The sequence below is a fragment of the Diplotaxodon limnothrissa genome, linkage group LG12, assembly GCF_057381915.1.
Source record: "Diplotaxodon limnothrissa isolate DT_005_m linkage group LG12, D_limnothrissa_male_GT1.1, whole genome shotgun sequence".
Classification (NCBI taxonomy): domain Eukaryota; kingdom Metazoa; phylum Chordata; class Actinopteri; order Cichliformes; family Cichlidae; genus Diplotaxodon; species Diplotaxodon limnothrissa.
In genome coordinates, this window is record NC_140607.1 from 19,435,408 (window position 1) to 19,462,403 (window position 26,996).

General features: G+C 43.7%; 1 protein-coding gene across 1 annotated transcript in view; it reads right to left on the bottom strand.

Moving 5' to 3' along the window:
* The window catches only part of sv2ca (synaptic vesicle glycoprotein 2Ca), a 28,241-nt gene extending 3,308 nt beyond the window's left edge, over positions 1–24,933 (bottom strand). Inside the window, exons 1-7 of the mRNA XM_085367260.1 lie at positions 24,339–24,933; positions 15,774–15,954; positions 15,013–15,164; positions 5,741–5,874; positions 1,852–1,941; positions 945–1,055; positions 231–319 (exon numbers count right to left, since the gene is read on the bottom strand). Of these exons, the coding sequence (XP_085223386.1) occupies positions 231–319; positions 945–1,055; positions 1,852–1,941; positions 5,741–5,874; positions 15,013–15,164; positions 15,774–15,954; positions 24,339–24,933 (1,352 nt within the window). The remainder of the gene's footprint in view (positions 1–230; positions 320–944; positions 1,056–1,851; positions 1,942–5,740; positions 5,875–15,012; positions 15,165–15,773; positions 15,955–24,338) is intronic.
* Between the last annotated feature and the right edge of the window lie 2,063 nt (positions 24,934–26,996).

The following is a 26,996-nucleotide window of genomic DNA, read 5'->3' on the forward strand; positions in this document are numbered from 1 at the left end:
CTCCTCCACACATGCACGCAGGTCCACCTCTGTATCCACAGAGACACCAATGGAACTGTATTGATCCGTGGGGCAGGGAGACAGTGATTGATTTTGAGACTGTGCAACTTCTACACAGCAGCGCTCAAGATGACAGAAATGCAATGTGCCAACAAAACAGACTGCCTAGAGCTATTATCTGACCACAGAAACTTGTCTGATTTTTCTATGACAAAACTGACAAATCTCACCCGAATGACAGCGTGAACCACACTATGGCCAGTCGCAACATGTTTTCTCGCATTGGGTAGTTGAAACACTTCATAAGGTTCAGATAGATCTAAAAAGAGACAAGAGCTCTATTAGAATAGGCATCAGGATTTGGTACAGTGGAATAATAAGGAAAACAAATATAATTAAAGGTACTTTTTGTAATGGCCTAGTACACAACTTAACTGAAATCTTCTCCACCAGGGGGCAGTGTGCTACCAGAGAGGGTGTTGAGATGTTCTCTGATATGTGCTGCTGCTTTTGACTTTCGATACTTCTTTTTAGCCCTATTTCCATTTCCACCATGCAGCTGTTTATAAATAAGGTTTTGTTATCGGCGACTTGCCTAGTTAAAGAAAAGTCGCACTGAATTGTTGCACCGTCTTGTGGTTTGAATTGGTATTACATAAACTGTAGCCCCGCCCTACTTGATTTGATATTTCTGTTACTCAAATCTTAGACACTTTTGACAAGGAGTCAAAAAGGTTATGTCGTCACACTCAAACAACAGTTTTAATTTATTGAGGAAGGTTTAAGGTGGCTCTATAGTTTTCCGGTTTACACATTTGCTTAGCAGCTGAAATTAGCATTAGTGAATTTAGGAAGGTTTAAGTTATTTATAAAAGCAGGAATTTACAATAAAATTAATTATAGTTAAAAATTAACTATAATCAAATAAAAAGACAAATATTTACCCCACGAACTTCAGCCTTTATCCTGAAGAAAGCCTTGGAAACTGGGTTGCCAGATTCTGATTCCATTTCAACAAATTCATCCAACTGCCGTGGAGTTTTGATCCTGTTTACCTGGAATATTGGAAAACAGTATAAGAATAACATCTGTATTACTTTACAATAAGTTGACATTGAATTACTGACATTGTTGTGCAATATCATAGCCTTTCATTTATTTCTAGAATAAAACTACACCTACACAGCATTAAAAATCAAATCAGCTTCTGAACAGCTGTGACAGTACAGCAATAGGTCAGCAGATTTCAACAAACCTGCTACTCTGTCTGCTTGAGAAGATTCCCACCTCTCTTAAAAGAGGCTGTGATTGAGTCTCTTTTAATGCTAGTGAGGAAAGCCATAATGGTGAAGGGGGTCGGAGATGATCCTCGTTCTATTTCCATGTGGAACTCTCTAATTGTAAATTTGGGAGAACTTGTACGTTGCATGAATGGAAGGGAGAGCTGACTGGAACTTTGACATGGGAAACTGACACATTTCTGGACCTAAAGTACATGCATTGGATTCATTCTGTTTGGTTTTTGCATTTTGCTTGTTTGTTTATCTTTAAAAATTTAATGAACAGAATTATGGAAAAAAAAATCAAACCAGTATAAAAAGGGTGAATATAAACGGTGTGTTCAATAGCATAGGATCAATTCAGGAAACATGTTGACTAAGCGGCTTTCCCAAAGTGGAGCTCATGCTGCAAATAAGCCTGAATGACACAAAACAGCTTTCAGAACCATCATAATTCAGATGTGATCCTGCACGGTGAAAGCGTTAAAATCTGTCCCAGTGGTGGCAGAATATAAGCCTCTTTACTTCTTTAAGCGTCAGGAAACCCAGCACTGCAGAAACAAACACTCACAGTGAAGACTTTCTCAGGTTGCCCACGCGCTCTCATGTTGGTGTCGTGAATCTGTTTAAGGATCATCCAGGCTTCATCATGCTTCCCCACCTGTCAAGCAAGGAAAGTAAGGAAGAGAGACGACAAGATAAATGAATATGAATGAATATGAATGAATGAATGAATATGAATGAATGAATATTCTTTATTGTCATTGTCACAGGTACAATGAAATTGAAAGATGTCTCTGGTCAGTGCAACATCACAAAAGATAAATACTTAAAAACTATAATTAAATACTTAAAAACTATAATGATAGGATATAAAAGATAGAAATACATATAAAATACAGTATTCTCATACCGTAGATACACCCAAGCAATCCAGGCCTAAGGCCCCATACAGACACTCAACATACGACCTAGTTGATATATCACTCAAACAATCAATCACTCAATCAATTTGTTAGCGCATCCAACAAAACATGTCTGAAAGCATTCCAACATCAAGGGCACAAATGACAACAGGGGCAATGAGAGTCATCTACTTTTAGTAGCATTGAGACATGATATTGCAATTGGGTAGAAACTGTGTTTGAGTCTGTTAGTCCTTGTGTATGTTGTTCTATACCGTTTACCTGAAGGCAGCAGTTCGAACATGGAGTGTCCAGGGTGTGAGGTGTCCTTTATGATGTTATGGGCTCTTTTGAGGCAGCGGGAACTGTGTAGGTCTTTCAGTTTGAGGAGAGGGCAGCCGATTGTCCTTTGGGCAGCGTTGATTACTCCCTGGAGTGCTTTCCTCTGAGCCACTGTGCAGCTAGCGTACCATATGCCTATGCAGTACGTTAGTATGCTTTCGATGGAGGCTCTGTAGAAAGACACCAGCAGTCTCTGTGTGATGTTGTTCTTCCTAAGCACTCTCAGAAAGTACAGTCTCTGTTGTGTCTTTTTCAGTAGCTCAGAGGTATTCACACTCCAGGATAGGTTTCCCTCTATGCTGACTCCCAAGAAGCGGAAGTCTGCCACCCTCTCCACACAGTCGTCGCTGATGATTAGTGGTTGGATTTCTGTCTTGTGTCTTCTGTAGTCAATTATGAGTTCTTTGGTCTTTTTCGTGTTTAGGAGAAGGTTGTTATCCTTGCACCATGAAGACAGCCGCTCCACCTCATCTCTGTAGGAAGACTCATCTCCCCCAGATATGAGCCCCACCACAGTAGTGTCATCTGCGAACTTTACAATGGCGTTGCTCTGGTGGGCGGGGGTGCAGTCGTGTGTATAAAGCGAGTAGAGCAGTGGACTAAGCACGCAGCCCTGTGGCGACCCAGTGCTTAGATTTAGGGCTGGAGATGTGTAACATCCCACTCTCACTCTCTGTCTGCGGTCGGTGAGGAAGCTATTGATCCACTTACAGGTGCTGTGAGGAAGCCCTAGGTCTTTTAGCTTGGCGTCCAGTTTGTATGGAAGAATGGTGTTAAATGCCGAGCTATAATCCACAAAGAGCATACGCACATAGCTTCCTTGCCTCTCCAGATGTGTTAATGCTACATTGAGTGCTGTTGCTATGGCGTCCTCTGTCGATCGGTTTGCTCTGTAGGCAAACTGGTGTGGGTCAAGGCTGCTGGGTAGGGCTGCTGTAATGTGGTAACGCACAAGTTTCTCAAAGCACTTCATCACCACCGGGGTTAGTGCCACTGGTCTATAGTCATTTAGGCTAGAGATATGAGATTTCTTGGGCAAGGGTATTATGGTGGAGGTCTTGAGGCAGGGTGGGACGTTTGACTGTTCAAGGGATTGGTTAAAAATCCTGGTGAAAATATAGGCAAGCTGGTCTGCGCAGTCTCTCAGCACACGTCCTGGTACGCCATCTGGGCCGGCTGCCTTCCTCGGGTTAACAGCCCGCAGGGTGCGCCTCACTTCATGCTCCTCCAGAGTGATGATGGTACTGCTGCTGTGGGCTGTATGGTGTAGCTGTTCCTCTGAGGCATAGGGTGCAGTGACCTCAAAGCGTGTGAAGAAGATGTTCAGCTCCTCCGCCAATGCTGGGTCACCTTCAGCCATACCTGATTTGGACTTGTAGTTTGTCAGCTGCTGGACACCCTGCCACACCAGCCGGCTGTTCTTACTCTCCAGGTGGTTCTCGATCTTCTTCCTATAGTCCGCCTTGGCCTTCTTAATGCCTTTTTTCAGGTTGGCTCTAGCCCTGCTGTAGCTCTCCCTGCTTCCGGACCTGAAGGCGCTGTTCCTCTCTTTTAACAGCTGCTGGACTTCCCGGGTCATCCATGGCTTTTGGTTGGTGTAAACCCGGATCTGCTTGTCTACTGTGACAGTGTCTATACAGTGTTTGATGTAACAGAGGACACTGTTTGTGAACATTTCCAGGTCTTGATGTTGGAAGATATTCCAGTTGGTTCTGTCAAAGCAGTCCTGTAGCTGTTGAGAAGTGCCCTCTGGCCATGTTGTTATAGTTTTAGTGATGGTCGACGCAGTTTTCCTGATTGGGGCATATGCAGGAATTAGGAGCAGGGATAAATGGTCAGATTGGCCCAGATGTGGTAAGGGTCTTGCCCTGTAGCCCTTCTTGATGTTGGAATAGACTTTATCTAAGGTGTTAGCCCCTCTCGTGGCACACTTCACATGCTGGTGGAAATTAGGGATAGCTGTTTTTAAATCCACCTGATTAAAATCACCCGCTATAATGTGCACTGCGTCAGGATATTTATTGAGTTTATTGTTGATGTTCGTGTGCAAAAGCGCTAGTGCCACGTTAGTATTTGCATCTGGCGGTATGTAAACAGTTGTTATTACCACAACAGTGAACTCCCGTGGAAGATAGATGGGCCTGCATTTGACAGTCAGATATTCTATGTCCGGAGAACAGTGACGGTCTATGATCACTGTGTTTGTACACCAGCTGTTATTCACGTATATGCAGATTCCCCCTCCTTTTCTCTTACCGGAATTGTTTGTTCTATCCTGGCGCTGTGCGGTGTAGCCTGCTAGCTCAATAGCAGAGTCCGGGATGGACTGATGCAGCCAGGACTCAGTGATTAGAAGAATACATGAGTTTTTGATGTGATTGTCCGTTGTTATTTGTAACCTTAGTTCGTCCATCTTGTTCGCCAAGGATCTGACATTCGAGAGATATAAACTCGGGAGCGGTGGTTTGAAAGGCTTCCTCCTTAGCCTGGTTAGCACGCCAGCCCAGCCCGGCAGCCTCGCTTCCTCCTTCTCTCTCGTCGCCGTCTGCGTCTCCCTCCCGCCGGAATAGTAATCCAAGGAGCGCCCGGTCTCCTCGCTACTTCCTCTGGTATTTTGTGTGAGTGGATAAATTCCATGGTCACGCTCACACGGTAACTCACTCCGATCTTAAGAAGATCATGTCTGCTGAAGATGTTATTCGCTTGACTGATCGCGCACAAAACAAAACACAAAACGTACAAAGATAACCAAACACCACACTGACCAGTGGTACATCGAGCTGCTGCAACTGTGTGCGCCGCCATGGGATCAGCAGCAGCAGGCTGCTCAGGTGCATAAATACAAGCCTTTGATTTCTCCAAGATAGGGCAAAATGATGACAGTCACGACAATGGTGACTCATTTCACTTCAAAGGATAATTATGCTGGAGCGGCAAACCTACTGTCACAGATCTCTGAGCTTCTATTTTCCACATACACAGGCCTCCAACAGCACTGAATGACTCACACTGTTTTTGTCTGATTAAACATCTGCTGGGAAATGTCCAAGTAATCTCAATTTGTCTGAAAGATGCTGAATGTAAAACTGATGACAGTTGAGGACAACACAGCACCATGACAAGGCATTCTCTGGGATACGAACTGATGCAGCACATTCAGGAGGCGCAGACTAAAATAGGTTTAGTCTGCTAAAAATCAGAAGGTCTCGTTACCTCGAGGTAAAACCTGGGACTTTCAGGCATAAAGGTAAGTGCCACCACAGCGCACACACAGGGTAGGGCGCAGACGACGACAAACACCCTCCAACTGTGAAACTGGTATGCTGAACCCATGCTGAAGCTCCAACCTGCAAAAAGTAGCAAACGTAAAGTGACTCATAGCTCATTACAAGATAAAACAATGTGAATCAACAGCATTCAGATATTAAGCTATGCACATGCCTGGTGAGGTAAATAAACCAAACCTAACATAGTTTAGAAAATCTATAATGATCATGACATCATGACAACAATCATGATTATGCAGCAACCAAATCTGTTTAGAAAATTGCATGTGACTAATGCAGAAAGTGAAAAACACAGCATAACAGAGTTTGGGGGTTGAATTGGAAGAAAATAAGCTACAATAGTAGCAAACATAAAACATTAATCATTGCACTTTTGACACCTTATTAACATGATAGAATCACACAGACGCTGCAGATTTACCAGCTACACCTTGAAGATGTGAATCGCCTATTCTATCATATCTCAAAGGTTCTCTATTGGAATGCGATCTGGTGAGTCTGGACCTGATTTGAGTACAGTGAACTCATCGTTATGTTCATTATTGAGCTGGAAGCAGCCATTAGAAGATGGGTACATTATGGTCATAAAGGGACAGTACCAAAGTCTTATTAGGGTTTCTGCCATGTGCTTCACTGATTAGATATTTGTGTTAAACAGGTGTACCTAATAAAGTGTCTGGTGGGTGCATTTTTCTTTTACTATAACAATGGAAAGAGCGCCACACAAGCAGATATGTCTGGTTGAAATTCATGAAAGAGTAACAAACAGTTCACGGATGAATTGTTAAGTAATTCTCAGCTTACAGCAGGTGGCTCTTTAGGTAAGTCTGCACTCATAGGGGCATAATAAAAGAAAATGCAACTGTGCTTTCATGGTAGCATAGAATCAATAGCTAAATAACACAGATGGCATTCAACATTTATTTAACTCTAGATGATACAGCATAGGTACTTCTATTGCATATTCTTAACCAGATGAGACTAAGTGAATTAAAAGGCTGATTGTGAGTGTTGCGTGCGAGTCTTACACTGCAAACACAAAGGGCTACAAATAAAAGACAGCGTTTAAATGGGAGCTCTTGACAGCCGCAGGAGAGTGATGTGTAAAACTTAGAGATGAATGGCTCTGCAGAGGAAGCCTGAGAGTGCACAGGGACAGGTTAATTGAATGGGTACGAATACAACTGAGCTTTTTCTGCTAAGTTAAATCTTGTTGCACCTGATCTCAGCCCACAGGCACTCTTCCAGACTCATTAATCATTTCTAACATTCACGCATACAGACACACACAAAGAGGGGAGACGCACACATGCAATAAGCTGAGTATCAGAATCAGAATCAGAATACTTATTACTACAGAATACTATTTTTTGTTACAGTGCTCCATTATAAACCAACATTAAGACAAGACAGACAATACGCTAACTAAGAATAGTACAATATATACACATATATATATATATATATATTATATATATATATATATATCACAGCTGGATAGCGTAGTGGTTAGACTACACGCCTTTGGAACAGAGGATCGCAAGTTCGATTCCTGCCTGGGGCGTCTGTATCCAGTAAGGGTCCTAAGGCTAGACCCCCTATGCTAAGCAAGCCTACCGCAGACATGAGCGAGACAGATAAATATGAAGGCATGCCGGCTCGGACGTCGCCCGGATCAACAAGGTCCGCGTCAGGTGTTGAGGAACCAGGGCACCCTGACGAAAAGTGGGCTACTGGAACTGGAAGGCATCGGTGGGCAAGAGACGAAAACAGGGCGTTGTTGGAATGCTACTACACAAGTAACCCCGGCGGAAGGGGCTACATGAATAGGATGAGGGACCTATGGATTCTTCGATACCCAACATCCACAATGACGGCGAAACAACTAGTAGCTCAGTGTTCCAACATTCGAAAGAAGGGACTGCTCTCACAGCTAGAGATTGACGAGGTACAACACAAATGCTACGGCAAGGAGGAGTCAGGACGCCAGGTCAGGGGGGCGATATCATCACCCCCACCCGAGATTGGGTACATAGCCCCAAGTGCGATAGGAGAAGGATCGTTGAGTGTGAGAGGAACTGACCTGAAAAATAGGATCATGGCCAAGCTTGAAACCTGGATCCCCCATAGCCGGTTACCAAGATTACGTGAAGTACCCTCAGAAGGTCTGCTAGATGATGTTAATGCAGCACTACGGGCAATACCTACAACCACGATTACCGACACTAACAAGCTGATCTACAATACGGCAGCAGTGATCAGTGAGATGCTTGGCTACAAGTTGAACAGCGACAAGGGGCAGTACCCTCCATGGAGAAGGAGGCTAGAGGGCAAGATCAAAGTAGCACGGAGGGAGGTTAGCCAACTAACGGAATTGCAGAAAGGTAAGACAAATAAGGTGCCTAAGAAATACAGCAAGCTGTCCATACCTGAGGCCTTGGAAACTGCCAAGCAAAGACTCACAGCCTTGGCCAGCCGCTTGAGGAGGTACACCAGAGAGATAGAAGGCAGGAGAATAAACCAGCTGTTCTCCACAGAACCAGCAAAGGTGTACTCTCAGTGGCAAGGGAACAATAAGAGAACAGCACCACCAAGGCTGGAGACGGAGCAATACTGGAAGAGCATATGGGAGAAGGATGCAACCCATAACGGCAATGCTCAGTGGCTAGAGGATCTGAGGGCAGACCACAGCGACCTCCCTGAACAGGGTCCAGTAACCATCACAGTGGCAGATATCCAAGAAAGGGTCTCCAGTATGAAGAGTTGGACAGCACCAGGGCCCGACATGGTTCACGCCTACTGGCTGAAGAAGCTGACTGCACTCCACGAGCGTCTGGCAGCACAAATGAACCAGCTGCTAGTTAACGAGAGACACCCGGAATGGCTAACCGAAGGTCGGACGGTCCTGATCCCCAAGGACCCCAAGAAGGGACCGGTCCCCTCCAACTACCGACCAATAACCTGCCTCAGTACTACATGGAAGCTCCTGTCAGGCATCATATCGGCTAAGATGAACAGGCACATGGGTCAATACATGAGCGGGACACAGAAAGGAATTGGCAAGAATACCAGAGGCGCAAAACACCAGCTACTGGTAGACAGAACAGTCAGCCGAGACTGCAAGACCAGACTGACCAACCTGTGCACTGCCTGGATTGATTACAAGAAGGCCTATGACTCAATGCCCCACAGCTGGATACTGGAATGCCTAGAATTGTACAAGATCAATGGGACCCTAAGAGCCTTCATCAGGAACTCAATGGGGATGTGGCGTACAACACTAGAGGCCAACTCCAAGCCCATAGCACAAGTCACCATCAAGTGCGGGATCTACCAAGGAGATGCTCTGTCCCCACTGCTGTTCTGCATAGGCCTGAACCCCCTCAGTGAGATCATTAACAAGACTGGCTACGGATACCGACTACGGAACGGAGCAGTTGTCAGCCACCTCCTGTACATGGATGACATCAAGCTGTATGCCAAGAGTGAACGAGACATCGATTCACTGATCCACACTACCAGGCTATACAGCAATGACATTGGAATGTCGTTCGGACTGGAGAAGTGTAGCCGGATGGTAACAAAGAGAGGGAAGGTAGTCAGAACTGAGGGGATTGAACTACCAGAAGGCAACATTGCAGACATAGAGGACAGTTACAAGTACATGGGGATCCCGCAGGCGAATGGGAACCATGAAGAGGCCGCTAGAAAAGCTGCAACCACCAAGTACCTGCAGAGGGTCAGGCAAGTCCTGAGGAGTCAGCTGAATGGTAAGAACAAGATCCGGGCCATCAACACGTACGCCCTACCCGTGATCAGGTACCCTGCTGGGGTAATAGGCTGGCCAAAGGAGGAGATAGAAGCCACTGACATAAAGACAAGAAAGCTCCTTACCATGCATGGAGGGTTTCACCCCAAGTCCAGCACCCTGAGGCTGTACGCTAAGTGGAAGGAAGGGGGCCGGGGACTGGTGAGTGTCAGCACCACAGTCCAGGATGAGACAACGAACATCCAAGAATACATTGGGAAGATGGCCCCAACTGACCGAGTGCTCAGTGAATACCTCAGGCAGCAGAAACCCAAGAAAGAGGAGGGAGACGAGGAACCATCATGGAAGGACAGGCCCCTGCACGGTATGTACCACCGGCAGATAGAGGAGGTGGCTGATATCCAGAAATCCTACCAGTGGCTGGACAAAGCTGGACTGAAAGACAGCACAGAGGCACTAATCATGGCAGCACAAGAACAAGCTCTGAGCACAAGATCCATAGAGGCTGGGGTCTATCACACCAGGCAAGACCCCAGGTGCAGGCTGTGTAAAGATGCCCCAGAGACAATCCAGCACATAACAGCAGGGTGCAAGATGCTAGCAGGCAAGGCATACATGGAACGCCATAACCAAGTGGCCGGCATAGTGTACAGGAACATCTGTGCCGAGTATAACCTGGAAGTCCCGAGGTCAAAATGGGAGATGCCCCCAAGGGTGGTGGAGAATGACCGAGCTAAGATCCTGTGGGACTTCCAGATACAGACGGACAAAATGGTGGTGGCTAACCAACCGGACATAGTGGTGGTAGACAAACAGAAGAAGACGGCTGTAGTGATCGATGTAGCGGTTCCGAATGACAGCAATATCAGGAAGAAGGAACACGAGAAGCTGGAGAAATACCAAGGGCTCAGAGAAGAGCTCGAGAGGATGTGGAGGGTGAAGGTAACGGTGGTCCCCGTGGTAATCGGAGCACTAGGTGCGGTGACTCCCAAGCTAGGCGAGTGGCTCCAGCAGATCCCGGGAATAACATCGGAGATCTCTGTCCAGAAGAGCGCAGTCCTGGGAACAGCTAAGATACTGCGCAGGACCCTCAAGCTCCCAGGCCTCTGGTAGAGGACCCGAGCTTGAAGGATAAACCGCCCGCAGGGGCGTGCTGGGTGTTTTATATATATATATATATATATATATATACATAAGTCACTCATAAATAAATAGCTGGAAAAAAAACATGTGTAGTTGTAGCAGTAACCAGTGTGTTAAGTGGATGCGTTGTACAGGGAGATGGCCACAGGCAGGAAAGATTTCCTGTGTCGTTCAGTGGTGCTTTTCGGTAATCTCAGTCTCTCACTGAACGTGCTCCTGTGACTGACCAGCATGTCATGTAGTGGGTGGGAGGTGTTATTATATGGAGTATATGGAGAAACAGCACAGAAATAAACATGAATGATCATGTGCAGCGACACCACATAATGCCATGTCATACCCACCCACGCATAAACACATATGAAATTTGTGCAACATTATGCATTTTCCTTTTTCCTTTCTATTGCCAGCCATGCCCTTACCTGCATAAAAAATATCTCCAGCATATTTGACAGATGATCCTGTGTGCTTGAGATCATGAGGCCTTCCTTTCCATCTCCAAACCTTTCATCTCTCCATGGAGTTGTCCTTTCTAACAAAGTTTAATGTGGCCTTTCTGATTTTGAGTGCCCTTCAGTGGTTTTCTTCTTGAGGTCAATCATCTGTATTTACATTGAAGACGTTGAGTTTGGCTCTACTTACTTAAGAGTTTCTTTTTAAGATATGTTTTTGGACAGTTTAGTCTTTATTGCTGGACAGAACAGTGAAAGGGAACGAAATGCAGGAAATGGTCCAGGACACAATCAAACCCAGGTCTCTTAACTGGCCTTATAGGCACATATAGGTCATCTACACTCCAGCACCTGCTTTGAAGCAGTCTTAGCTGATTTGTGAAGGAAGGTTTATTTGCATTCAAAAAAATATCCTCTCACCCATTTTAGTGGGCTTTTGTGGGGGTTTTCTTGCCCTAATGATGGCGTCTATGGACTGCGTATTATGAGTTTCAGTGATTTCATTTCTAATGGTTTAATGATGGAATAGAGCACTTCTGACCAAGACACTTGTCATCTGTCAACCTAGTTACTTATGTACCTGTAAAAATGTACGCACCAGTTTTTTGTAATTCTTTTACAGTTAACACCATGACTTGCTAGAAAAAAAAACACTTGACATTTTAACATTTACACAGTTCAGAGTCAAAAGTCAAGTAAGACAGGCAGCTAAGGTAAAGAAGCAAAAAAAAAAAAAAAACATGACACACAGGGAAACTGTTTAACAAAACAAAACAGGAAGAAAATACAGCAGAGTTTCAAATTAAATTGTATTTTTTGGATGAGTTTTGTGTCTTCAGTTTTTTTGGGTGTGCTGCATAAACTGAAGTTTACTTTTTGGCACAGCAGGATTCTGATGGAAAAACCTGAAGTATATAAAGAGAAGTGAAAAGACCAGCCATCACAAATGTTTAATGTACTGTATATGCACACTTTTCTTTGTGTTCTTAATGATTTAGTCTTTTTTTCTGCAATGTTATTGGGCAGGAAGCACGGAAAGGGATTGTTGCATCAGTTGTGACCTCCCACGTCTCTCCGTGGAACATGCCTCATGGAGATACTGCTCCTAACGGAATAGCACCATTATCCATCAACAGGCGTAGGAGGGGAGTCGGAGGGTGGGGAGGGGGTTAATGCTAATGGTTCTGCCAGAAAACGACTGCTTGGGATTAATCTCACAGCATATTAAAATTCATCATTGATAGCTGTGCATATGAACCACTTAAACAACTGTTTTTAAAGGGTGTGGGAGACGATCATAAGTGGTGCTAATACGTCCCAAAAGAGACAAGAAAGAGGAAATGTCTTGTTACGAGTGACTAAAACGTAAATAAAGGTAGAAACTAATTACTTTGTCTTTGTATGATAATCTAAATTGCTAATGTATTAATTATCTAATGTAAAGAACACAGACAATGACTTTTTGTGACGCAACACGGATTACCAGTGAGTCTATAATGGTTTCCATTGGGCAGTAAAAGTCCCTTTGTTTATTTCCTTGCCTTTTGGTGTGTGTACATGTTTAAAGATCTTTGTGAGGACAGAAGACTGGCATGCCACTATAACTGTGGGGACCAACAGTTACTTATGGAGACAAAATGCCCATGCCCACAAGTTTGAAGGCATTTTTGAGGCTCAAAGTGTGGTTTTAGTGTCAGTGATACAATTAGGTTATGGTTAGGTTTAGGCTGAGGGTTAGGCATTCATTTTTGATGGTTAGGGTTAGCAGCTATAGGGAAAGCATTATGTCAATGAGATGTTTTCACTAAGATATGAAAACGAGTGAGTGTGTGTGTGTGTGTGTGTGTGTGTGTGTGTGTGTGTGTGTGTGTGTGTGTGTGTGTGTTTGAGTCTAGAGTAAAATCTGGTGAGAAAGAGAAATAAAGAGAGGAGCAATGAGAGAAAGGGTTGTTCAGCAGTGATTGCCTTTTCTACAGAAATGTAGCATGACTTCCTGCCCCGCAGGGTTAGTGTTTCACCGATGCCACTGAAAATCTCATTACAGGGATTATGTACATAATTGGCTAAGTCTATGGATGACTGAGTCAGCCATCCCAGGCCTACTGTAGACGGTCAGACAGACACATACAGAGAGACGGATAATATATAATAGATGCTGGCTCATAGAAAATATGGTGTGTAGTCCACTCTTGATGTTTAAGCTTTAATCTATAGGTCTTAGCATTGCCTAATGAGGTTACTCAAGTGGTGATCTTGCTTAACAACTAACTTAACAACTCATCCAGCTTTCCTGTCAGTGGATTTTTGCCAAGTAGACCTCCTTGTGGATCTCCAGCTGCCAGGGGGATTTCAGGAGACATTATGAGTCAGCAAGTGGTAAAGACAGATAAGAGCTCTAATGGCACATTAAACACCAGTGTTAAGGAACTTGTATCATAACCCATAAGTCGTGCAGCTTTGTTTTACTGCAAGGCTAAAAGGTATGTCTGCAGGAGTTGTTTTTTTTTTCTTAAACGTCATTGTGGGATTGGTCGAAGGCACTGCAGCACTTTAGGGAAACTGTTAAAAAAAAACATTCGTGAGCTTTGGAGTAAGCATGCAAGACACGTCGTTCCCTCTCAGATAGAGAGGCGCAGTGGTAGTGAGTCTCAAAGAGAATAAAAGCAAAGTATCTGTTCAATATGATATCCACTGATCTGACAGCCAGGTTCTCTAATGAAGCCTCATTCCGGTTTCAGAAGTCCCTTACCAGTGTGTTTCTGTACATCCATGTGAGTGGATCCACAGCATTTGTGCATGTGTGCGTGCCCCTGTTTAAGCATCATGTAATAAAACTGGGAAGTCCCTTATCAGAAACACCATAAAAGCACCTCTTTGTGTGCCTGTGTTCACTCAAACGACCTCTCCCAGTGTCAGATGTTATTGCATTCAATTTCACCTGTATGCATCTGCAGTCGTAGTAAAACATCATCCATGCAACTTGCAGCAACACACACGCACGCACACGCTCTCTCTCTCTCTCTGACGTCACAGGCTGGCTAAAGCATGGTCTGGCCATAAATCAACTCTAGATGTAGCTTTGTCCTATTAGAGCAAGGAGAAAAACCTAATTATGCTTGATCAAGAAGAACACTCTGCAGAGACAGAGAGTGGAGAGAGAGGCGAGGTAATAAAAGGAAGGACAGAGTTAGAGAGATGGGGAGAGTATAAAACAGGAGGTGAGGGGAGGCAGTAAAAGGAAGGGAACAGCAGGTTTAAAAAAAATGAAAGCAAGGAGAAAATGAAAAGGATCCGGCGAGAGGAAGAAAGCCAATTCTCTTTGTGCTGTTTTTTCTCATGACGAGTGCAGTCGACAGACAGTTTTGTCATAAATCACATTTTCCGCCTTCCACCCTCACCCATACTTGCTATGTGGTATCTGTGCATACATTAATCTTTTGACCTCAGCCTCTCCCAGCCTGCAGCCACTCAGAGCTATTAAGTGATTAATTCCCATGGCAGGGAAAACTGGCACCTTAACCCATGGTCATGTGGAGACTGTACAGTTTAGTAACTCTATTCAGGAGCTCAGCATAAAGTCACATTGTAAGCATCCTAAGAGCGCCGCTTAACTTAATTGTGTTAAGGGTATCACCATATATAGCTTGTTATTGGGCTATATTTCAAACACGGAGTTGAGTGATTCATGCTTTCTTCTTCCTTCTAACAATGCAACCTTTAATTTCAAAAGGAAAAAACAAAGCTTAATTTTTTCCTTGTGGTTCCGCCTCACTCAACATTATATAAACTGATGGGTGATGGTGTGAATGTTAACATTTTTGCAAGTACACTCACCATAGTGTGGTATGATGGCCCATGCCATAGCAGATGCATAGATCTCACCAATCATCCAGAACATACACAGCCAGCTGAGGTGCTCTCCTCTTTTCTCCCTGGACAGCACCTCGGCAAAGAAGGAAAAGACGATGGGCACAGCACCTCCTATCCTGCAAGAACCAGAAAACAGGAAGATTAATGAGACTAAGGCAGATGCATTTTGTTTTTTGCATCATTCGCATAGTTTCACGTTTATCCCACAGTTTGTACCGTCCTTTGTTGTTTCAATTCACCTGTACAAAAAAACCCCAAAATAACTTGAAAAACTGTCAGTTAGTAATCAGTTAAATTGAGGGCTCTTTGCAAAGACCTGTAAAGTGAATGAGTAAGCCTTAAAGGACCGGTTATACTGCCAAAGAAAAGAACGCAATAAATCACAGTCATATGTCTATGCTATAAAAAGAGTACATGCTGTCTGTCATTTTCAAGCACGCTCTGCTCATTTTAATGCATTGCAGGAATCCCTAAATTCACAGTTAGTATAAAAGTTTGCTGACAGAGTGAAGAATTACATTGGCCATAGTTCTGGTAAAAAAGTAATAATTTTTATTACAGCTATTACTATTTTATTAATAATTATAATTAGCCTGATTTTTTTCATCACTTTTCAGAGGATGGGAACAATCAGGAAAAACAGGGATTTGTCTTTGATTGTTGGACTTGCTGTGTTACCCTCCCACTGTGGTGGCATTGTGCAACCTCCGGTTTATCAGACTCACCCGAAACCCGCGACGAGACGGCAAACGAGGAAGAAGCCATATCCCTGGACGAAAGATGACAGGAAGGCAAAGAAGCCATTCGTGGACATGCAGATGAGGAGGCATTGTCTACGGCCCACTTTGTCAGACATTCCTCCCCAGAAGAACGCTCCGACCATCATTCCCAAGTACACAACACTGCCTGGAAGGAAGAGAGAGCGGCCTTATTTTTATTTTTTGTTAAAATATAGTCGATTACCTCACATCTCTATATTGTGTATGTGCACTGCAGTGTATGATTGTGTTGGTTTGCTGTGTAATTTCTTCAGTTACTAGACCAGAGTATTTGTTAATTCATTAAATGAGTAAAAAAAAAACCTATACTACTACTTCTCTCCACAAACTCCTGAGTTGTGTTCTGTTACTGGATTTCTCTGCCAATCACGGTTTATCCATAACAAGCAACATGTTTAAGCATAACTGTTCATAAGTATGTTGGGGTTCATAAGAGAGGGGAGCGTGAGACAGTGAGGCGGACATCATGGAAATCTGATGTGGTAACGAGAGAGCTGAGTGTAAACTCTGGATGGAGTTTTTAAAAAAGAGATCACAGATAGCAGTGGCTGAAATTAACTTCCTCTGAAGGTTGGCTGGGCTCTCCCTTAGAACCAGGATAAATAGCTTGGTCATTTTGGAAGTACACAGAGTGGAGCTGCTATTCCTCCCTATCGAAAGAAACCAGTTTAGGTGGTCTGGCCATCTGACCGTCACCTGGGCCAGGCGTTTATGGCATGTCCAACCAGGAGGGGCAGACCCAGAACAGGCTGGCAAGATCACACCTCAGTGTCCCCTCTGCATGAGGGGAGGGAGGTCTGGACTTTTCAGTTTAGATTATGCCCCTGCAACCTGAAGCTGAATAAGCTGCAGAAAATGAATGAAAAGCTAGACTGCATCCTAAAGTTAGAACTCCAAGTGCAGATACTAAACCCTAAACCCCGTCTGAAAAGCCTCTGCCCCTGTAACACACTTAAATAACTGTAAAACTGTAAATACAGTGTGTAAAAAACAAGAAAGAAAAACAGAAAACAGGCTCCGAACAATGAGACAAATGTGAACGGTAATGCAGGATGACTTTACAAAAAGGTCCTCTGCCCTCTTTTAATCTCTCTCATCACAGATGAGATCAATGCTCCAACAAAACAGCATTGATTTTTTTCACTAATCATCATGAATCTGCCCGGAAGAGTGGAGCCTGTTATTACTGTTTTAGTCTGCACTGTAATTGGCAGTGGAATGGTTAGCCGCTTTCATGGACATGCAGCGTCTGCTGAAATTTCTTTCATTGATGTTTCCGTCCCAGGCTGGAAAAATAGCAGAGTTTACTAACAGATTATATTGAAGCTTTATCAATATCCAGGTATTTTCAGACACATAATCATAAACCTGGTTTAGGGAGGTTATTTTTATCCGTTGCAGTCACATACAAAGAGATACAACTCTGCCGCGGGGCACTTTGTTCATCCCATTACAATAATGTTAATAGCAAGATTCATTTCCTTTCTGTAATGTCTCCAGTCAGGTCTCTTCTCCTCTGCTGTGAGCAGATATCTGTTTGACTCTTTCACTTCAGGGGTCAAAACGCAGCTATCTGTCACATTTGGCAGCCATCTAGATACTCGCCTCAAGGTATCATAAATTCAATTCTAAATTTAACGGAAGTCCTCAGTCTATGCACAGTTCACATTTACTTCATTAAGGGGAGGCTAGATATGCAATGCACAGGCAAACACCCATTGGCCTCCCATTTAAATGTCATGCATCCAAACATCCAGAGGCCTTTTTATGTTTCCCAGCATTAAACCTTTCACACAAACAATACACTTTTTGGTTTTTTTTAGAGATGCAAGGAAACAAGGGAAAATAATCAATCATTCGTTCTGCCTTAAAGTCAGTTTAAATAAATAAATAAATAAAAGCAATAAAACTGCTAACAAATGAGTACATCTCTCACAGGACAGTCAATTACGTAATGACTTTATTGATGTTCTGTCCGGCTTGCTCCGCTGTATTCTACTGCACGGCGTCAGCAGCGCTCACACCAGCGGTTGGGACTGCAGTGCACTGAAGTGTAACATAATGCAAAAGTAGCACAGACATGTTCTGACTGTAAATGACACTTATCATGTTCTAAATGTGTGCTGCATCCATAATACTGTGATTTTTAAATTAATCATTAAATAAGTCATTTTAATTCAAAGATTTCTTTTTGTTTTTTATTGTCAGTTTGCTACATGTACAGAACTACGGTGGCCCCTAGAGACAAAGCACATACAAATTCCAAAGCACATGCAAACTCCAAAACACAATGGAAGTGCTCCAGGACGCTAGGGGCAGTGTTGAGCTCGATTTGCAAAATAAACAAGTTTGTTGCAAACACATGGAGTTGGATGCCAGCGGAAAACACCTGCAAGGACAGAGCAACAATGCTTTATAAGAAAGGTAATGTGCAAACTGTTGTTTGATTTGTTTTTAATTACTATGAACACTTAGTTTACGGTAGGGTGACCATATTTTAATTTCCAAAAAAGAGGACACTTGGCTCAGTCATGAAAAACTTGCTTAAAGAAACATATTTACCATATTAAAACGATGCCTTGTCTGTGCAGTTAATGAATTGTGAAATACAATATGTCATGTAGGCTTTTACAAGTCAACAAGAGCAAAAAAAATTAAAAATTAAAAGCCTCGGAAATGAAATAATGGTACAGAAATAATACCTCATCTGCATAAGAAAAATTACCAGTACTGGGTCGGTGCAAGAGAAATGTCTTTTGCAGTTCTTCTGAAAAGATGCACTTGTGCTTTGGGATCTTTTAAACATCATTATAATGATAATATAATAGGCACTTTGCTGCGCGCTGTCTGTCACGTCTGTGAGCGCAGAACAAGCGCAAAGCAGCAGTTCAGAAATGACGTTACACACATGGGTCCTCTGTCGGCCTATAGGAAAACCTGGACATTTTTATCAAACTCGAAAATCCACCCGGACGCCCCGGACTGAACGTGAAAACTGGACATGTCCGGGGAAAAGAGGACGGTTGGTCAACCTAGTTTACGGTGGAGTCAAATCTGGCGTTAGCTAACAGTCAGTGTGCTTTGCTCAGAGAGAACCTCAACACTGCCCCTAGCGTCCTGGAGCACTTCTGTTGTGTTTTGGAGTTTGTGCATGTTTTGGAGTTTGTACGTGCTTTGTCTCTAGGGACTACCATACAGAACAACCGAAAAGAAGACTTAAGAATATACAATAGTGCAGTACTGCAAAATTTAAATTAAATAGAGTAGCCTGTGAGTTGTTCATGGACAGTAGTGTGCAACATCCATCTTCTTAGTGAGTCACACACACTTTATGCAGTTCAGAAAGTCAGACAGGAAGAACTCTTTGCTCCAAGGTAACAAATTTAGATTTTTTTTTCTTTTCTACACATGTTCCAAAAAGGATCTATTAAAGATAATTTTGATCGCTATGAAAGCCCAGAAATGGTGGGCTTTACTTGCCAGACATTACATTTTAATTCGGGCACAATGCATTAGATGCAGATTTGCATCTTTTTGCTGAGATGCATTTAGGCTATATATCTAATATATACCTAACCCAAATGCCAAGTGTATCATATTGGATACATGGGTTTTAGTGAGTTTTTGAGAGCTCTACAAGCCAAATCTGGCAAAAAAATAAATAAATTATACAAATTAAAACTGATACTTATATGTATTTTTTGTAATGTTTCAGAAGATTCAATAAAAACTCATGTTTAACTATTTGAATGGTTTGGTCTTTACAGTGTATCTAAAGCTGTGAAGCCCTGCTGTATATGCATAACACTGTGAAATACAGCTAAATTTAGAAGTGAAGACCCGTATAGACTCTGAGCACCATCAGAAGATGACAGTGTGTCAGGAGACCTCTCACACAGAAGCAAAAGGTTTTGCCCTGTGACAGTATGTTGAGATGTCAAAACACATCTCCAAGAATAATAAATATTCATCAAAATCTCAGGCACCCTCACACATACACACACACATACAGAGTAAAGCAAAGCTGCACACACAAACACAGATAATTGAGGAGTAAATCTGAGATGCTCGTTAAATTGTTAAAAATTCATTTATTTGCCTTTGTTGTTGTTAAAATAGCCAAGAGGAAGCTAGATTAAGAAAAGAAAACACAAAATAAGAGGGAATTGAGGATCGAGCACCAATATACGTCCAAAAGTAATGAGGGGGGAGATATGTAACGCAGGAGGAGAGTTCAGTCACTTCCAGATATGGTGAGAGAAAAAGAGCGTGAGGAGGAGGAGAGAATGGGGAAGGCCCTGGTGGAGTGTTTTCTGCCCTGTCACACACCAAGGAGCCCCCTGAGAGCCGTGGGAGCGCTTAGCTGCATCACGACCTCTTCTCTGATTTCACGCTTTGATGCTCTTCGCTCTTAGCGGTGCAAACTGTTTCGGCGTCGCGCAAAAACACCCATCCTGCTTTATTCATAATGATGATGCTATCGTGCAGCAGCACCCCTGGTGCATGCTGCGGCTCAGCTGTGGCACCTTTCTGTACCATCCCCCCCTCCTGCTGTGAGTCCCTGCATTACTACCATTCCCCCCCATTTGTCTTTCCCCCAGCTTTGCACCCTCCTTTGCTTTCCAGTTTCCTCTCTCCTGTCTTCTGTGCTTTCCTTCCTATTTACAGTATTTACTTTAGCTTCATCCTAGCGCCTCTGTCAACAGCTCCTTTACACTGAGCAGCGTGTAATCACATTTGTACTACATCGTGTCAGTTTGACCGGATTCGTGTCTCCTTCTTCTGCCACCTCCGCAGAAGATGAGATTGAAGCTTTGTGTCATATTTAAGTCGTATCAGTGGAGGCAGGATTTCTTCTTTCTTCTTTCTTAGAGCGCAGGGTTTAAAAATGACTCAGTCCCAATCAGTAATGATCCAACCTTCATTAACAGTACAGATTGTGATAATTCACATAAAATAGTGATGTTGTGAAACCCTGATAAAGGCGAGCAGTTGGACATGGTGACAGCAGGTTTGGTCCACGCACAGATATTCAGTCCCATCGAGCATCTCCCCTCCCTCAGTCCACCACACACATTCTCCCACACAACGTGGAGCTAGCTGGGCTATTCGAGCAGTGTAATCTCCGCAATGACGCTGCGATCTTACTGCAGTTTAGCCATGCTCAGCTGCCCCAGGACCGCGCAGCCCCATACAGCCTGCCAGCTGGCTCAGACCGACAGGGAGAAAGAAAGGGAACGATAGGAAATGAGAGGAGACAACAAGGGAGGAGCGCTGTAGAGATGGAGTTTTAGAGGAGACAAAGAGTGAAGTCAGGACTCAAAGAAGGCCAGGGAAGGACAAGCGATCAAAAGACAAGAAAGTGAAGGGGGGAGAGAGATAAAGGGCAGCAAAAGACAAGAAAGTAGGAGGGAGGTAGAGACAGCAGAGGTGGAGAGGTGGCTATTAGATGAAAACGAGATGAGTCAAAGAGAAAAATGAGGGGAGTTGTAGCTGTGGAGAGACAGTCTAAGAAAACAAATAAGTAATGAGAGGGTGATCGGTTCCCTTTGTCTGATGTGTCTGAGATGATAGCTAAGCCTCTCCCTGACTTTGACTGTTGGTGTACTAAATACTACCATCCTCCACCTCTCTGCACCCGTCCACCCACAGCACTCTTCCTATTACTCCCATGTAACTTGGTCATCTCGCTGCTTCAAAGCCATCTCTCCTCCTCTCGTCTTCCCCCGTTTATCCCACATATTGCATCTCAGCGTGCGTGTCTTCCCTCCTGCTTCCCACTTCCCACATCCTCCACTCTTGTTTGAGGTATTTACAGTATTTCACCCCCTCCTATAGCCCAGTACTTCATCTTTCACACTGAAGTAACATTAAAAGATTCCTGTGAGATCGGAAAACCGGCTGGACCAAATTCAACTCAGTAATGGAATCAGCATCTTACTCATCCATCCTATTTGGGATTTTCTGTTTTTTTTCATGCTGCATTATCCCATTATATTCAGCGGTCTTTACAGCATGCTCCTGCTTCTGCCTTCTATGGAGTCAATGAAGCTGCACTCAAACTGTGATGAAGTCTGGTAGAGCGAACCAAACACCAAACTGGTTTTTCAAATCTTTAGAATTTCTTAATTTTTCATATATTTTTGGGTAATTTTTAGTTTCTTAATCCTGAGGATGTCAGCCTCCACTTTAACTCTACTATTGTCCAAATGCCTCCTCTGAAACACTTAACCGCATATAAACAAAAATCAGAAAGCACATATATAGCAGAATGTGCATTTATTGTAATACCCAATTAAAACTTGGGTTTTTTTCTTCAGTAACATTTCTGTGTTAATAGACCTCTCTGCATTGAATCATACTTGTTATTAATCTCAGGCTCTCTTCCACAGCATGTCTTTTATCCTGTCTTCTTTCTCAAACCACAAACGGCCGTGGCAGATGGCCCCACCCCTCCCTGAGCCTGGTTCTGCTGGAGGTTTCTTCCTGTTAAAAGGGAGTTTTTCCTTCCCACTGTTGCCAAAGTGCTTGCTCATAGGGGGTCATATGATTCTTGGGATTTTCTCTGTATGTATTATTGTAGGGTCTACCTTACAGTATAAAACACCTTGAGGCAACTGTTGTTGTGATTTGGAGCTGTATAAATAAATTTGAATTTAATTTAATTGAAAAACATAAATCACCAACTACATTCATAGTAGATCAGTGATTAGGTTCATTTTTCTACTGTTGACCTTATTTTGGAAGCAATATGTACTTACTTCAACTGTGACAGAGATGAAACACATACTGAGAAGACTGAGTGTAGTGAGAGTGCACATCCACCATTCCAGAAGAGTGACCTTGAGGGTATAATGCAGATGCAACCATAACCAGCCTCATCTAAATGAAACCTAAGTAGCTTCACATGCTGATAAATCTGCCAAGTGTGATAACTGAACCTACAGACCAAGCTGTATGGACCACAGGTTAAACTGATCCTCAGTCCTTACCCGCAGACCACCAAAAAGAGGCTATTTCATGGTAAGACAACTGTGGCCAGTTAGAAGGTCCTTGATTAGATCCCTGCTCTCCTGGTCTGCATATTAAAGTGTAACTGGCCAAAAGAAGGTAACCAAAAATGCCCCAGAAACGTCCATCCACTGGAGCGTGAGTGTGTGAAAAATAAAGTAGTGAATGTGGGCTGTGGTGTAAAAGTGCTCTGAAAGACGATGTCAGTCCATCTAAGGCTGTCACTGTAAGATGAGATCCTCGTTACCCAGTGAACTTAAAAAAACAGAACTTCTTATCTCGTTCATCTGCAGATTAAAGTTCATTTTTGAATTTCTGCACTTAAAGGAAGTAAAAAAAATGCTGTGGCACCTGTAAAACATCAGTTGACACCATTTTGTTACCTCTAATTAAGTGTAATTAGTGTGTTAAACTCCGAATGGATACCAACAAGGTCATGGTAATTATGTAGGCTATGCTCAAACACTCACACACACACGCATGCACACACACACACCAATCAACAGGGAGGAGCCTCGGGCTAATCAGCAGGATGAGGAAGAGGAGGATGGGAGAAGAAAGGAAAAGCACAGAGAATGGGGGGTGAGGGGGAGGGACAGGGGTGAGGGATGGAGTCACGAACAAGGAGAAGCAGAGCATAGAGCAAAAATGCCTGCAGGACTTTGCTTGGCAAGAAAGGAAGCAAAGAGTTTACACTGATACCAAGGAAAGAGACAGAAAAATGAAGGTGCAGCGTACACAACATCTTGTGAGGCTTTAACAAAGTAGTGTTTTTGTTGATAAGATGACTCTGCTGCAAGTACAACCAACAGTACATTTTTCTTAAATAAAGCAGCAGTACAATAGTATTTGTCAAACTTTCCATCACAACCTTCATTTTCAAAGCGCGTATCAGTTTTCCATCAGGTGTTGCTGTGAAGTTGATGTATTGTCACGTCTCACCGTGGCAGTTAGTATCTAAGGGCTGTGTGCCTGATTGAATGTCCTCTCCACTCTGGTACTGACACAGTGAGTCAGCCCCTGTACACAGCTCTGTGGTGATGGATTATGCACCTGCAGCTACTGGTACTGCTGAGACTCCACCTCAACCCACAGAGCACACAGGGAATATTAGCTACCCTCTTAATCCTGACACGGAGACCATTGGACCGAAACGCCTCATCTATGTGAAACACTGCTATAGGATAAGAGTGACATACTGTGTATAGCACAAACACATACATCTGGACCTGTTTTTCAAGGCTGTTTTGAGGCTATTTTTGCATGCTGTGTACTTATTTCAAACATGTGCACAGTTGTTAATTTTATAATGATCCTGGAAAGGATGCAGCTGTACATCGTAGGGTGCTATTTAAACTCTATTCAAAGGTGAGAAAAAGGCCTTTCAGACTTATAATAACTAATTAAACAGAATAAAATACACACTAAGAAAAGGCCTTGCTGAATTAATAATGAAACGAGTGCATTAATATCCAAAACGAATACAAAGAAGGGCCTTACCTAGCCATCCCGAGCTGGAGTTGGGCACACACATGTCTGTCTCTGCACTGGGCAGCACAAAGCCCACCACAAACACCTCCACCCCATCCGACATGAGTGCCAGCCCGAGCACCAGGAACAGCTGCCACTGGAACCTGCCGTGGCCACACTCCTGGATGATCAGCTCATATTGCTGGGCCAGCTCCTCCTCATCCGCCTGCCTCTCCTGTTCCAGCTCGCCACGGTCCTTTGTGCCATCAGACATCGGCTTCCCCAGTGCCACCTGGCCCTGCTTCTTGTCTCCTGCGGATGAGGGGATGCCCTGGTACTCGCCCTCATAGATCTCATCCTCGTCGTCGTGGCCCTCTGTAGCATCACTTGAGCCCTCCTCATTGTCGGGGTAGCTCTCGCCGTCCTGCCTCGGCGGGTTCTGGTAGAAATCCTCATCTTCATCCACCTCGTCCTGGAATCGAGTGTAGTTGCGGTGAGAAGAGTACTCATCTGTAGCACGGTCTACCGCCTTGTTGACTTTCTTTGTTGCGTGCTTTTTGGCCTCCTTGACAATGTCCTTGGCCCCCTTAACTAGGGAAGTCCTATTATTGTAAGTGTCCTCCATTTTGGCTCCAAAAGTAGGCCTTTGCAGGGGTGCTGATTGTGGCAAGAAGTAGAAGAAAGAGGGAAGAGAGGGGAAAAGGGGCAAATGTAAAGGCGAGTTAGAGGAATGGTGAGATCAGTGGGTCTTGGGATGTGGGAAGGAAACTCTTGAGTCTGCAGTCACCACAGGAGATAAACCACAATGGCTGTGGCAATCATGGACCAGTCTGAAAGACAGGGGGGAAGGGGAAGCAACAGACAGATTTTAAAAAAGAAGAGTCGAGAAGCATCAGAGTTTAAAGAGAAATAAAATCAGACACAAGAGATGCTCATCATGTCCGCCCACTATCATTAACTAACCTGTTAATCGTTGGCTTTTCTGCATTGCCCCAAATTTCCATTCAAAATAAAAATTCGTTCTCCAAAGGCTCTCCTAGTTTGTTCTACATCTCATGAGTTGCCCTCAGTTTTTGAAGAGATGATTATTTGAAACAGAGATGCTGAACCTGCTGACTCATGATCAGCTCTGTAAAGCAGGAGCTAATAAACAAACACTCTGCCCAAAAATCAATTTGTCCCCAATAAAGACCCGGTTCATTAAAACGGGAGCGACGATCCAACTGGAACGGCACTGTCATTTTTAATCCAAGTAAAGACGGGAGGATAGGAGGAATGACCGTGAGTGGATGCACAGACAGACACAGTGTAGAAACAATCACAGACAAGAACTATTCTCAAATAAAGTGCCTGAAAAGCTGCACAAATATATATGTACCTGCAAAAGGCACACATACCTAGAAAGAAGATCTCTCACTCCTAAACATGTCGTGCACATAAGTGAGTGTGAACACACATGGGCGCGGGGAAGCCACTTCCCATCTCTGCAGACTAGTGATGGGAGGGAGACCCCAGCTTAAACGCTAAAATGATGTATCATGATTTCATGTGAGTGCTCTGCTCTCATCATCAGCCAGGTTAAACAAATCAAAGAATTTCTAAATTTCTCTTAAATTACAAAACCCTGAATTGCTCTTTTTTTTTATTATAAAACATTTGCAGATGCTATGGAGTGCATATTTATGAGCAGGGTGGGGATGGTCAGAGCCGTCCAGTGTGTGGGGTTTCCATGTGACTACGAGTGGCTCGCCACAGCCTCTAATGAACACTGAAGCCTTGTCAGGAGGACACAAATCACAGGGCCGGTTCCAGCTCCTATAATGCAATTTTACTGGGCAAAATGACACCGCAGTTTCAAGGTGACTCTACTAATCCCTTTTGGCGCATACGATAACTTCTGTGGTTACGAGCGTGCTCCCTTTTCTGATAATTTTTAATGCCTCCATTGACACTGGTGCTTCCTCAGATAAGGACGCGCATAATCAATCTGTCTCCTTTGTCAAAAAATAACATACAAAGGGCTGAGGTTGTGGCATCAGTTTCCTAGTTTCCCCCAAACGGCTCTCCTTGAGCATTTATGCATGAAAACATCAAAAAGTAAAAATGAATTGTGAATTCCTCAGAAGGCTAACACCTTGCAAGGAGCAAGTCAAAGTTCACAGGTGTCAGAGAACCATTTATTTCTTTCAGGACTGAGTCGTGTCAGCCATCACACAGGCTCTTACCTAAAACGGGCACACGCAGGCGCTGCACGAGGCTGCCTGTCAGAGAATCAATGGAGTGTATGGTGAGACACGCTGTCAGTGGTGATGAGGCTCAGAAGACACCCGAGCACAGAGGCAACCGACCTCACCTGACCGCAGCTGAAGAGACCCCGATACCGGAGACAGCAAGAGCAATCGCATTCTAGCTGGGGAAACCACCAACTCTGCCTAACCTAAGTTTTCTGTTTTATTTTATTTCTACGCGATCTTCTTTATTTTTTGCAGTTCCTCTGATATTTTATGTAGGTTTATATTTTAGGCATGTTGATTTCCTCATAACACTTGGCCATCTCAACAGCCACAACATCAAAACCACTGACAGGTGAAGTGAATATTTTTGATCGTTTTATTGTAGTGCAGTGGTCTGCTGGGAAAACTTTTGTCCAGACATTCATGGGGTTGGATACTTTGGATGGCTATGGCA